This window comes from Typopeltis vanoorti, chromosome 3 (assembly GCF_054136105.1).
Source record: "Typopeltis vanoorti isolate ZY-2024b chromosome 3, IOZ_Tvanoo_1.0, whole genome shotgun sequence".
Lineage (NCBI taxonomy): Eukaryota > Metazoa > Arthropoda > Arachnida > Uropygi > Thelyphonidae > Typopeltis > Typopeltis vanoorti.
The window spans coordinates 107,527,401-107,541,540 of NC_143551.1; the positions used below are offsets into that span (position 1 = coordinate 107,527,401).

The 14,140-nt window shown below is 36.3% G+C and overlaps 1 protein-coding gene across 5 annotated transcripts in view; it reads right to left on the reverse strand.

The window, feature by feature from the left end:
* The window catches only part of asun (integrator complex subunit 13 asun), a 333,447-nt gene that overhangs the window by 164,133 nt on the left and 155,174 nt on the right, over window positions 1-14,140 (reverse strand). For all 5 annotated transcript variants that reach the window (XM_090415856.1, XM_090415858.1, XM_090415857.1 and 2 more), the window contains one exon: window positions 2,183-2,284. In XM_090415856.1, coding sequence (XP_090271982.1) covers window positions 2,183-2,284 — 102 coding nt within the window. The remainder of the gene's footprint in view (window positions 1-2,182; window positions 2,285-14,140) is intronic.

Consider the following 14,140-nt stretch of genomic DNA (forward strand, 5'->3'; position numbering starts at 1 on the left):
CTTGATAGAAAACAGATTGATTTGGAGGAAAAGGAAGGAAGTTAGTAATGATGTAAGTTCTTCATGTAGTACTATCATAATATCCTGTACATCCTTTGAGCGTACGTCAGGAATTTAATGATGATGATAAAAAGACATTTTCAAACATGAAATGCATAAAATCTTGTTACAGATCAGCCTAATCTGTTGAGTGTTTACAAAAGATTTTGATGATTGGAAACACTAAATTTGAACCCCAATTAGGCATAATTATGTCTCATAAAAAAGAATTCCATACTTTCATTAATTTGTTTCCTATCTTATGTATAAGTACATGATACCCTCAAATTTACTTCTTGGCCAGTAAAGCCTACAATATTAACCATCAGGTGCTTCTCAGAAAAAGTCTGCCAACCCCTGATCTAGTTCACCATGGAACTTAAACAAAAAGACAATTTCTTGAATATCTTAATTAGAAAGTAAGGTTAGCACTTAACTTTTGCAGTTTAACTTGGTATGTTAGAAGTACTAACATGCTACGTCAACCCACTACTGGATAAGAAATCTGAAATTGGGATATAGTTGAAACATTAGCAATATGCCTTAACAGTAAAAGGAGTCTACTGCAATTAAAAAAGAACTGCAAGTAATAAAAAAGGTATTCCAAGGAAGAAGAAAAACATATAGAAAAAAATACTCAGAGTTTCAGGGAGCTGTAAATCTGCTGTTTGTATAGGCAGTGGCCATAAATATATTATGGACACTGCCAAGATCATACAGTCATGATATCAAACTGATATTCTAAATCTATAACCCCCCCCCCCCCAGAACATTCCTTTGAGACCTTCAGCTTCTGATCCTTGTTACAAGTGTTCAGATTGTGTGAGATAACTTGTTAGTCTTTCCATCGTTTAGCCAGATTGGACAGGCTTCTGAAGTGAAGAAAAAGTGTATATAGCATAACTAGAAGTATCTTCACATAGAAAAGTCATATGAAGTCTTAAGGAATTCAGAAATCATGACTTATTACTAGAGAACATTAATGTTTTCAAGGAAGCAGTATGGTGAGAGGACATTGTACAACACTTAATCAAAATGACAGCCACATGCTTAGTGGCAATTTAATCATCTACTTTTGTCTTATCTGATACAAAATAGTTTGGTTGCTCATTATGTTATCACAACAATATCTGCCTTGAACACAATGGAATGTCTGCATGATACACACAGATGCACAAGAAGACAATGAGCCAGATGCTAGAGCTTTTAAAACAGCCTTACTAAAAACTAATATTAATATGGCAGTTACTATTTTACTAGGCAAGTTTTGTATTACTTCAGTTTTTCTTCCCCTCATTTAATTAACATCTTTGAGTCTCTTGTATTTTTCTCTGATGGAGTGTGCTGAAGAAGTTAACTACTAAAACACAGAAAAATAATAATAAAGTTTAAGTTCAGATATAAAATCCTTTTTTTTTTTTTTTTTAACAGTGAAAACCAATGACATTTTTTTCATAAATTTTGTTTAATTTAAGCTATTTTACTGGTAGTTTTACAGGAAGATCTTGGGATAATGTTGAGGTATTTCTACAAGTGGTCAAATGACCAATTCCTTATCATGAGAACTAAGCTTCAAGATAAGCCAAAAATACAATTAACAATTACTCATAGTTCAAAAATGACAAATCAGACTATTGACTATCCATGGATCTAAAGTGGTAGTCAAATTCTTCAGAAAGTTATGTAATTTATGCAGCATACATCTGTTTGTAAAAAAATAGTTATAAAGAAAAGAAATAGTTAATAAATCTAATCTGAATTTCTGATAGTGGCTTTCTGACTTTAATTTCTTAACTGACAAAAATTTTTTCTTTTTCAACTCAGTTACAAACTAAAATTTGAAACTAAGTGTGAGCAAGAAGAATATTGGCACAATCAAGAAAGTGCCAGAAGCTAAGAATATAGGCAGACTTCTTCAAAACTATAGCATTATAAGAAATAAACATACATCTCAATGAAACTTTTAAGCCTGAAAATCTATTAATTATTTTTAGCCTTATCTCTTTTTTGAAAGAATCAGTAGTAGTTGTTCTCTGAGAACTAATCAGATCTTGAGACTTATCAGAAAGAAACAACATATGGTCCAAAAATTAAAAAATTACCAATAAAAAGTTTGGAAGTTTCCAACTATAATATTGCATACCAACTGAACTAGACCTTGGGGTACACCATTTTAGAGTAACTGTCTCATAGACCTGGCCTTCTTTCACTGTGCTGATATGAACTCCTTCTGTGTTGATGACTCCTGCAAAAAAATGTAAATTTAGAATTCCAATACAGCAAAGATCTAACTTTTCATATTACTATACATAATATTGTCATACATTACATGTGCACTATGGCAACACCACTGTAACAAAATGGTTCCCTGTAACAAACTACTATGGAAAAGACCCAGCTAAAGTTCAATGAAATGATCTTTTAAGCTTACGATGTAAAAAGTTCAGAACATTTGCTATAGTGAATGTAGCTCAGTCAATATAGACTAAGCCTTTTGGATGGAAAGAACTGGGTTTGATTCCTGTCCACGACGTGATTAACCTTTATCTGGTCTCTTTCGACAAAAGGTGAGTTAGCTGGTCTTATAGGGAGGTAGAGGATTTTTTCACCCAGAAACTCAGGTTTTTCATCCCTCAGAACAGACAAACTGGCCTCGTGAAAACACATGGATCTAAAAATCATAAAATACATACATAATCCCTTATTAGGAGGGCTCAACCTGTTCTAAGGGATGGTGGAGGAAAGGGGGACCCCCCCATACAAAATAAATAAATTTCCTAGTGAATGACCAAAATTTTCATTTGGTAAACATATATGTACATAATGTAATAACTTAATCTACCCAGTACAGCAGCAGCAGTATCTAAGTTGCTACCTTGGTACTAGATATGAAAGGAGATCACATCATGGTTTTAAAGGGATGGGTAGCTTTGGCTAATGTTTACAATGTCTGGTTGTTGAAAACCAACATGAAGACAGTTGTGTTGTGAGAAGTATTTACTCTATAAAATGCATTACAGTATTTTGTATTAAAACTAGAATCTAAAACATGTTGCTTATCAAGTAAATAGTTAATAGATGACTAAATGCTCTTAATTTTTCCCAAGTACAGTATATAAAAATCTGCAAGAGTTTGGTTATCAGGATACATAGTAGGAGGGGCCAAAACTCTTTCTTACTGTAAGAATTACATTGGCCAGTACAAGGGCTAACTAAGATCTTACAGTTTGCCCTCCCTCTAATATCTTAAAATAAGCTGAACACTAAATCCGGTGATGAGCTTTCTCTCTTTTTTTCTTCAGACAAAAATAACAAGAAGACACCATTTAGACATCAAGATTTGGGGGGAGGGGGATATAAAAACATTATAACATGTATGTCTGCTAATACGGGTAAGACACACACCAAATTTAGTGACTGTAACTGTTTTTGTTCAGATAAAATCCCGAAGAGCTTCTTTTCAACCCAAGATTGGAGGAAAACACCAGAACCTTTATAGTGCTTTAAGTTACGATGAGTCAGCTGTATGCAAAATTGAGTGATTAAAGGTATTTTTGTTTGTTTAGATAAAATCTGCACAGAATCTGTTTGGAACCCTGGTGCATATATGGGGGGGGGGGGGATAGAAATCAAGGCCTAAGTGATTTAAGTTATAATATGAGGGAAGCTGTATACCAAATATCATAATTGTAGCTCTTTTGGTTTATATAAAATTTGTAAGATTTTAGTCTGGGTTCCTAGGTGTGGGAGAAAGGGAATATAAAAAAATTACAATGCTTTTTTATGTTATATATATCAAATCCCAAATTACTTTATATGTTCTTCAAGGCAGTTATTTCTTCCAACTTGAAGAACATAAAAACTACATTTGTGATAACTGGTAAGGCAAATCAGGACTGGCAGACCAACCTCCTTCACACAGGACTAAATGGAAGAAGACAATTGTGATGCAGAGAAATTGCAATGCTATAGGTCAGCCAGGCACTGTTACATGCTATGCAATATATCTACATTATGCCAAAAATCTGAGAGTCATTCTAAGACATTCAAACTCACTTCCCCAAATTAACTTTGTTTTGTCTGACCACCTAGAGGATATAATAACAGGCCATTCATTTTCAGTTACAACTTGAACTGTTTCTGCAACAACCTAGTTGAGCTATGTTTTACAACAATGCAATTTGTGCTCTGGAAATGATGGAAAAAAAATCCAGCAAAATACTAATAGCTCAATAAATTATTTATTTAGTATTTTCCTCTGATGTTTATACTATGAAGTACTGTTATGAATAATCACTAATACCTAAGCCTTTCATTAGATTTACTTTACTGTATGTCTGCTAATATTGAATTATATTAGCAGACATAGTTGGTTGGATATATGACTTTGAAATGCATAGGCACTTATTTTCAAGGTTCAGATATTACATATTTAACCAATAAAATTTATAATTTTCATATTCTGTGAATTTACTTCACCAAATTTGCACATTTAATTTCTCAACAGGAGCAAGCCTCTGAAAAGAAGCAAAATTATTTACTGCAGTTATAATTCCAGGAGGGATAAAATATTGCATAATATTAATGTAAATGGTAAAATATAAACACAAATGGTACCAACACATTTAGCCACAGTGGTTTCATGGTTCATGTTTCAAACAATTCACGGTTTTATCATAATTCAATGGCATCAAAAGTATGTTTCAATTGCAAAAGTTGAAAGGCTTTACAGATCTTCTTTGGTTTCAAACACGAAAACTGTGCAGTGCTGGAATAGTTATCAACTATATACAAGGGGTATTCCAAAGTAATACCTGCATGCACACTGTGCTTGGAATGTGAGTGGCCTTGAAATGTGTTTTGTCTTTTTCTCTTCATCCTCTGCTACAGTTTAGTATTGAGTGCATTCCATGAAGAGATTGGATTTGAAGTTATAGAATATTCTCCCTGCAGCATGGACCCAGCTCCATCAGACTGCTGGACAACAGTGAGCCTCTGAAAAGAAGCAAAATTATTTACTTCATAATTATAATCCCATTAGGGATAAAATACTGAATAATGTTCAGTTTCCTAAATTGAAGACACAGCTCAAGGGTATATATTTTGAAAGCGAGAAAAAAGTGAGGGAAATAGTTTTGAAAACAACTGAAAAAAATACTGAAAGGAAATTATGATGAAAAATAATTCTCTCTCTCTCTCTCTTTTGAACAAGGAGCTATCACATTGGAAACATTACGTTTGGAATGTTCCGTATATTTTTACTGTACCTATCAGTGTTTTGTAAGATTTTCTACCAGGAAAGATCTTAAAACCTTTCCTGGTAGAAAAATCTTAAAAATATTTTTGGCCTTGCTTCTTATTAATGAAGCAAACATAATAAACTCCATATTTCATTATTGCATTTTTTTTCTCTCAAAATCTTCAGAATATTCTACTCTGATTTTGATTATTGTATTCTATTTGCTCATTTCAGCCAAATTCTATTCGTTCTCAGATCAGAGTGATTTCTGAGTAACTTTTAAACTTTCACAAGTTGGTTATTATGTTTGTTTGATAATTGGCATTTTGTTTATTGTTCCAAATTTCCATTTCTTTGCCTTTGATCACAATGTTTTGTAAGCGAATAATTTTTTGTAAGCCTTATAACATTAATGTGCTTGTGTATATATACACACACACAATACAGGTACAGTGGTATCTTACTAATCCGAACCTCTTTAGTCCGAACTTTCCAGTAATCCGAACTGTGGTTTGAAAGTAAAAAAAGTTAAATTTATTATTTTTATTCTATTTATTATATATTATTATTTTGTATACTATTATTTTGCCTCCAAACTACTCTATTGTTGCAACCAATGGATCAGAACATAATACAATCCATTAAATTAAAAGATCGTAAAGACCTGCTTTTAAATGTAATTTCCCAAAATTATGACGTTACACACCAATAAAAAATATAAATTTGAAGGATGTAGCATTCTCAATTGATGTTGCTTGGGAATCCTCAAACCTGAAGCGATTTGAGTATCACGGAGAAAACTGTGACCCTCTAGAATTTACGAAGATAACTACGGCGATACACAAAAAGCAGAAATTCAAAACGTGCATAATTTGGTTAAAAATATAAATCCAAATATTGAAATTTCACAAACAGGTGTTACGGAATGGATTACAGGTAGAACCGAAAGTGAATTCGAAATCAAATCAGATGCTTAAATTATAAATATGATGCTACAGAATGAATTAGCAGATGATGATGATGACAATAAAGAATTCAAAGAAAAAAAAGTAAAACATGAAGAGGCAGTTGATAGTTTTAATATGTGTATAGAATGGGCTAATCAGAATGATACGCCATTCCACAAAGTTTTATTGCTAATGCAGCTCCAAGAAGAGCATTTGAAAAACGTTCAGCTTCCAAGAAGCGAAAGAAAATCAGTGACTTTTTTTACAGAGAAATATAAAAAAAAAAAACGTGTGTGTTATTTTGTGAAACTTGTTTTGTGTGTTGTGTACAAGAAAGTGATATTTTATACGCAAATTAAATTATATACTGAACTATGCAATTCTATTAAATCAAAATCCTCAACAATAAAGATATATACAAACAAGAATCTGATAATTTTTGTCTTAAAGGCTAGTTATTGTTGTCTCTTGGGCGAAAATTCACTGATCCGAACGAGCATGGTTTTTATTAGTTCGGATTACCGAGATACTACTGTATATGATATAAGATGCTTTGTTGGTTAGAGGCATATGGAACTTATAAATATGGTGCAAAAGCATTTCTTATTTCTTTCAACATGAAGTCACAAAAGGCAAAATCTTCAAAGCATAAAACAATCACCAAAGAAAGTTAATTTAGTGCCTAGTTTTAAAAGATTGGAAAATTTACTTGAGAGTTTTTGAATACAAAATTGCTACAGGGATGTAACTTGGTAATGAGATCACTCTCCTTTTTTTTTATTTTTTTTATTTTTTTTGAAAATAAAAGTTTCCTAACTGGCTGCAAGATCACTTCTGGTATGTGCCTAATAATAAGTATAACTGCAATAATTGCAGAGTAAGTAACTTTATTCTCAGGAAATGATTTTTTATTTTTATTTTTTATTAAGATGTTTACTAGATAGTTTGATCAACTATCTAGTAATGAATGTAACATGAGTCTGCAGTTTGTGCATATTTCACTAAGCCAGAAGTTAATGCTTGCCACCCACTAAATTAGAACAGCCACTTTTAAGCAATTTGCAAGCAAACTGAAAGCAATGTATATCATCATCACCATCATCAAATTCCTGCCATGTACCCTCAAGGGGTGTACAGGATATGATAGTACTACATGAAAAAATTATATCATTACTAACTTCCTATCTACAATTTTCCTCTAAATCAGTCTGTTAATTGTCAAGACTCCAACATTATCAGATCTTATATTTCTATCGTCTATGGCAGCGCTTCCCAAACTGAGGGCCACGGCCCTCTTGGGGGGGCCGTAGGTTTTGTTGAGGGGGGCCGTGAAATAATGAAAACAAATTTAAAATGTTTTAAGACTTAGCCGATTTTTTTATTTTAAAAGAAACGTATTTAACTTTTATTATTTCTTTGTTATTTTTTTATATTTTAATGGAAAAATTCACACATTGGTGTTGGTTCACAAACTTTTCTTCCTCGTATTTCGGCGTTTAATGAATATTAGTAAATATTGCTTATTCATATGTTTCATTTCAAACCAGTGATTAATTGTATTTACTTCGAATGCTCTCCAGGGAATCTCCAAATCTTCCTGTCCCTTTCATCACGCGTTCATAATCAGGGACCGTTGATATTGACTTTATATACATATCAAAACTCGTTATATATTATCACTGTCATCCGAGCTGGTTTTCTGTTACCAATAAAAGTTTCGCATATACTTCACACATGAAAAAAAAAAAGCTTAAACAAGTTCATGTAGGGAGACAGTAACTCCTTGCAGTGGTAAACAACATGCCCTCCCTAACAGCCACTATACTGCAGAGGCAATAAAAACAAGTACTTTTATTATGCCAGTGAATAAGGTATGAGGAGTCTGTGTAATATATTTCTCAACAAATAGTGCAATTAGAGACAACTGGGATAAAAACACACTAATTAATGAATCACATGTCCCCTCATACAGAAACTATGCTGTGTAGACTGAAACAAAACCATATGTTGCATGGGCAAACACAGTATCTAACTAAAAACTATTGTATTAATTAGATGTGTGTGAGTTCGATTTCCCAAGGCAGCAATAAAATTCAACCGAACGTGTTAAAATTCGTAAAAGTGTTAAAACTAAGTAATATATATATATATATATAATGAATGTTATGGCAGTTTCACATATGGAATTCGATTGAAGAGAGTTAGCATTTCAACTGAATTGTCAGCTATGCTTTTATCTTTCGGTTGCGCGATCTTTTGTTAATACCGCACCAATCATATGCACGTTTTAATAACCTACCTTTGCTGTCTGTTTCGCGTTAGGCTAAATTACCGTAAAGGAAGAAAAGTCACAAAAGAGAAAAATGTTCCTGGTCCGGGGATTCCCTTATTCAGGTAATATTCACTAATTTCATGTTATCGGTCTGTGGTGTGCCAGTATCGGTGAGTGGTGATATTATTTGATCTATTCTACATTAAAAAATTTAACCCTGAGATGATAAGTGGCTGATAAAAAATAAAAAAAAATCCCGCGAACAATCAGAAGAAGCAGAAACAGAATTTAAATAAAAAAGGACAGTATTTCATATTTTACCAGAACAGCCCGCATCGTCTTCAGAACCAAACGGTAAGAGGCAAAAAATGTAATATATGCATTTGAATTTTGCAATATTCGCTGTGTATCTTTTGTATTGAATATAAATACAATAAATATTATAATAATATATCACTCTATTACGATTTTTTTTCGAGGGGGGCCGTGAGATATTTTAATTTTTGCAAAGGGGGCCCTGGCACCTAGAAGTTTGGGAAGCACTGGTCTATAACACTTTGTACCATATCAATCCACCTATATCTTGGTCTTCCTCTGGGTCGTTTTCCTGCCAACCTGGCAGAGAACACTTATTTTGCTAATCTTTTCTCTTCCATTCTGTTTAAGTGACCATACCACCTGAGATTAGCTCTGCTAACGCATTCCTGGATGCTGACAATGTCAAGTTCTTTCCTAATATCCTCATTTTTAATATGATACTGCCATTGATGCCATCGGTTCACGCCTCTAATCTTTCTCAGGACTCTCATACCTGTGGTCTCTAGTCTTTGGTCAAGTGTTTTACTTCTGACCCAGCTCTCAGATCCATCATAAGTTAAAACTGGTTTGAACACTGTCTTGTATACAGCTAATTTAGTGTTCCGACTAATTTCTCTCTTATTCCATATGAATTTATTCAATTCACTTCCCACCATACCAGCTTTGCTGATTCTCTTGGCTATTTCAATATTTAATTTACCATCTTCAGTAAAAATCGTGCCTAAGTAGCTGAAATGTTTTACTTGTTCCACAGGTTCTCCATTCACAACACAGTTGAGATTTTCAATGATTCTGCCTATTTTCATTGTCTTTGTCTTTTTATTGCTGACCTTCATACCATATCTATTACAACAGTCACTCAATTTAGTAAGAGAATCTTGCAGACTTGTAGCGGATTTATTTAGAAGTATAACATCATCTGCATAAAGCAAAGAGCTGACATTAACATCTCCAATTTTGATATCATGTTTAATACCACTTTCCTTCATAATGTGATCCATATAGATAATGAATAACAGAGGGGATAATGTACATCTTTGTGTCACACCAGATTTAACATTAAACCATCTTCCTGTACTTCCTTCAATTCTAACTGCTGACTTACAACTCAAATAAAGACTAAGTATTGCTTGATATAATGCCCCATTAACACCATATAACTGCAGCATATTGAATAGCTTCTCTCTTGGCACATTGTCATATGCCTTTTCCAAATCGACAAAACTTAAATACAGATCTTTGTTATATTCCCATGCTTTCTCGACTATTTGTCGTAAAGTGAAGATCTGATCCTGACAGCCTCTGTTTGGCCTGAATCCAGCTTGTTCTTCACCAAGCTTTTTTTCCACAATTCATCTCAACCGTTTCAGGTATACTTGCATAGATCTTGAGAGGAACACTCAGTAGGGAAATACCTCTGTAATTCTCACATTCCGTTTGATTTCCCTTTTTATATATGGGTACTATTAGAGCTCTACTCCAATCATCGGGAATTTGACAAGAACTTTTGATATGCTTTCTTCTTTTTCTTCACTACCGCTTTAACTTCCTGTGCCGTGTCCACCATGGAGTTCTGATTTTTCTATCCTTGCAGACAACGTCACCACTTGCCTCTCTGGCTGAATCAATCAGGGTTTTCTTCAAGGTTTGCCACTGAATCTCCAAGGTTTGATTCCTGTTCTCAAACTCTTTCATTTTTTCTTCAATAATCTTTGTGTGTTTTAGTCTACAGTTCACATCTGAAAACTGCTCAACTTTTATTCGCTTTAAAACTTTCTTACATGTTATTCTTTTCAATATGAAATTCAATTTTATCCTGCTCAAGACTAAATAGTGATCACTTCCAATTTCAAATCCTCTGTACACTCTGGTGTCCTCCACCAGGGAGAAAACATCACTATCAACAATAACATAGTCAATGAGACTTTTCTTATTCCTTGCCTGTTCTCTCCATGTAAATTTGTGCACATTTTTATGTTGTAACATGGTGTTAGTAATAACCAGTCCATGTCCTGAGCAGAAATCCAACAGATATTTGCCATTATTATTAGCTTTGCTCTTTTCTCCAAATTTTCCCAAAATATTTTTGTATATCTCGCAATCATTTCCTACTCTGCTATTTAGATCCCCAACAAGGACCAACTTTCCCTTTTCCATTGTGTCAGTTGCTTTTTCTAAAGCCTCAAAAAATTCCTCTACTTCTACCTTAGTAGAACCTTCTGTGGGACAATAGGCACAAATGAGTCTCATTGTCCAGTTCCCCATTCTCATATTTGCCTACATCACACTACTTGAGACTGACTGCCATTCAAGAAGATTAGCCTCGTATTTTGTGTTGAATACTATGGCTACTCCCCCCCCCCACCCCCCCCCCCCCCCACCCCCCCCCCCCCCCACCCCCCCCCCCCCCCACCCCCCCCCCCCCCCACCCCCCCCCCCCCCCACCCCCCCCCCCCCCCACCCCCCCCCCCCCCCACCCCCCCCCCCCCCCACCCCCCCCCCCCCCCACCCCCCCCCCCCCCCACCCCCCCCCCCCCCCACCCCCCCCCCCCCCCACCCCCCCCCCCCCCCACCCCCCCCCCCCCCCACCCCCCCCCCCCCCCACCCCCCCCCCCCCCCACCCCCCCCCCCCCCCACCCCCCCCCCCCCCCACCCCCCCCCCCCCCCACCCCCCCCCCCCCCCACCCCCCCCCCCCCCCACCCCCCCCCCCCCCCACCCCCCCCCCCCCCCACCCCCCCCCCCCCCCACCCCCCCCCCCCCCCACCCCCCCCCCCCCCCACCCCCCCCCCCCCCCACCCCCCCCCCCCCCCACCCCCCCCCCCCCCCACCCCCCCCCCCCCCCACCCCCCCCAATTCTAAAAACAGTCTTTCTCTTCTAAATTTACTGTGATGAAGCATGATAGTCTTTTTCCCAATTGATTCTTGAGATAGAGCTATATTCAAAGCTCTATCTCAAGGCCAGATTGACCACAGCCATGACTGTAGATGTATTTTTTTTATGTTTGTCCATGCAGATGGTAGATGATCTTCCTGTCTGTTCACAGTAGACCAACTTCTAGGAACAAGTAAATCTATAAAGACCTGGAACTGAAAGAAGGGAGGAGTATATCTTTAGCAGAGTGGATAAATGTAGTTAGTGTTAAGTGGGGCTTGAAAATGGTGCAAAGATTGCATTTCTTTAAGATTCTGGCTATTTTTTTCTGATGTGCCTTGGACATAGGGGATGGTGATAGTATTACTAAATCTTTCTGAAGAGAAGGTTATGGATTGAGGGCAGGAGTGATTATTATTATTTTGATAGTGTGGGCACTGTAGCAATTGGATAAAAAAGTGCTGTGTATATGATTGAGTTCTGCTTCAAGAGAACTCTCATTGAAACAAAGGTTATATGCTGTACTGTATGGGGGGGGGGCATCGGGTAGATGGGTAACCAAGGTGTCTAGAAAGGCTAGACTATTTTTAGTTTCCTTTTCCATTGTAAATTGGATTCTAGAGTCTCACTGGATTTGGTCTCAGCAAATACCATTGATGGGACCAAAAAGAAAACACATCATGTACAGCATAAGAGGGCTGAGTCAAGAGCTTGTTTTCAAAATTTTCCATAAAAAAAAAAACTGCCAGAGGAAAGGGATGATATGGGAGACTCCATAGAGATACGCTCTATCTGTTTATAAATTTTGTTCTTCCAATATGATGCCGAGTTACTATGATTGACATACAGGGTTAATTATCAGACTTATTCAGTTATACCATTAACTCTGTTTTACATGGCAGAGAAAAACCTACAAGTTTTTCTCTGCCATGAAAAACCTGCAGATTGAAGCACAATATGCCATTTCTTTCCCCATCCTCCAGCCAATCTTTTCATTGACATTTTGAAAATATAGCTATCTATGTAGACAACATGTTCTCCATTTGGCCACATTGCTGGGATATGTTAGAAACATTTCTAGCATATCTCAACTGCCAAAACCCAAGGATCCATTTCACTGTTGAACAGGGAAAATAATAACAATCTGCCCTTCTGTGACACTCTGGTCGCCCAACTAACAGATCCTTATCTTTTCTGTCTACAGAAAACCTGACCACACTGGAAGGTACATTAATCATCTGTTACCCCCCCCCCCCTCTCACCAACAGTGTTATCAGAACCTTAGTAATTTGAGCTATAATCATTTACTCTGACCACGTTAGTCTCTCCACAGAAACCAGTCACATCCAGGACATTTTTTAGCCAATAGCATTCCCCCTTCACAAAATCAACAGAATTCTCTGCACAATCCGCCCCCCCCCCCCACCAATCCAAAAAAAAAACATCCATTGCTCTTCCCTACATCCAAGGCATCTCAGAAAAACTACATGTGTTCTAAAAATGTAAATGACATACAGATTTCCTTCAAGCCATACCAAAAAGTTACCCTCTTATCCACTTACCAGGAGCTTGTCTCCATCATCTAGGCCAGAGTTTCCCAAGTTATGTTCCGCAGAAAGTGAATAAGTGTTCTGTGATGTTAGTGACCAAGCAGTGTATTTTTAAATACGGAAGTAATTCAGAAAAGGGAATACCGCTGTTTATGACTGGTCATAAAAATTGCCTGCAAGCCGATTACCACAATGGGAGGCATATCCTCTGTTCTCAAAAATGAATGACATTGTGTTGCAAATGTCAGTGACCAAGCAGCATATTTTTAAACATGGAAATATTCATGAATTATCGTTAATTTTCACACATTGAAATCTTTCAACATTCGGGAAAGGGAATACCGCTGTTTATGACTGGTCATAAAAACTGCCTGCAAGCCGATTACAACAATGGGCAGTGTATCTTCTGTTCTCAAAACTGAACGAAATAACATCTGTGTTGCAAATGTCATTTACCAAGCCGTATATATTTAAACATGGAAACATTCATAAATTATCGTTAAATTTCACAGATCGAAATCTTTCAACATTTGGGAAATGGAATACCGCTGTTTATGACTGGTCATAAAAATTGCCTGCAAGTTGATTACAACAATGGGGGGCGTATCCTCTGTTCTCAAAACTGAATGAAATAATATCTGTGTTGCAAATGTTAGTGACCAATCAGAAAGAAAGTATAAAGAAAATTTTTCCACTGAAATTGAAGATCAAGGTAGTCTGTATCTGGTTCTCAAATCTAGTAATACTGAATACTTTCTTCCCAAGTTCGAATTGTAGGGTGAAAGTGCTTGTTTGGAAACTGTAGTGCCGTGATTTTTTAAAAGTAATAGGTCTACAGATTTAAATTTTAATATGAATAAGAGACAAGGGACTTTGTTTAATTTTGGTGTTAAGAAATCTCT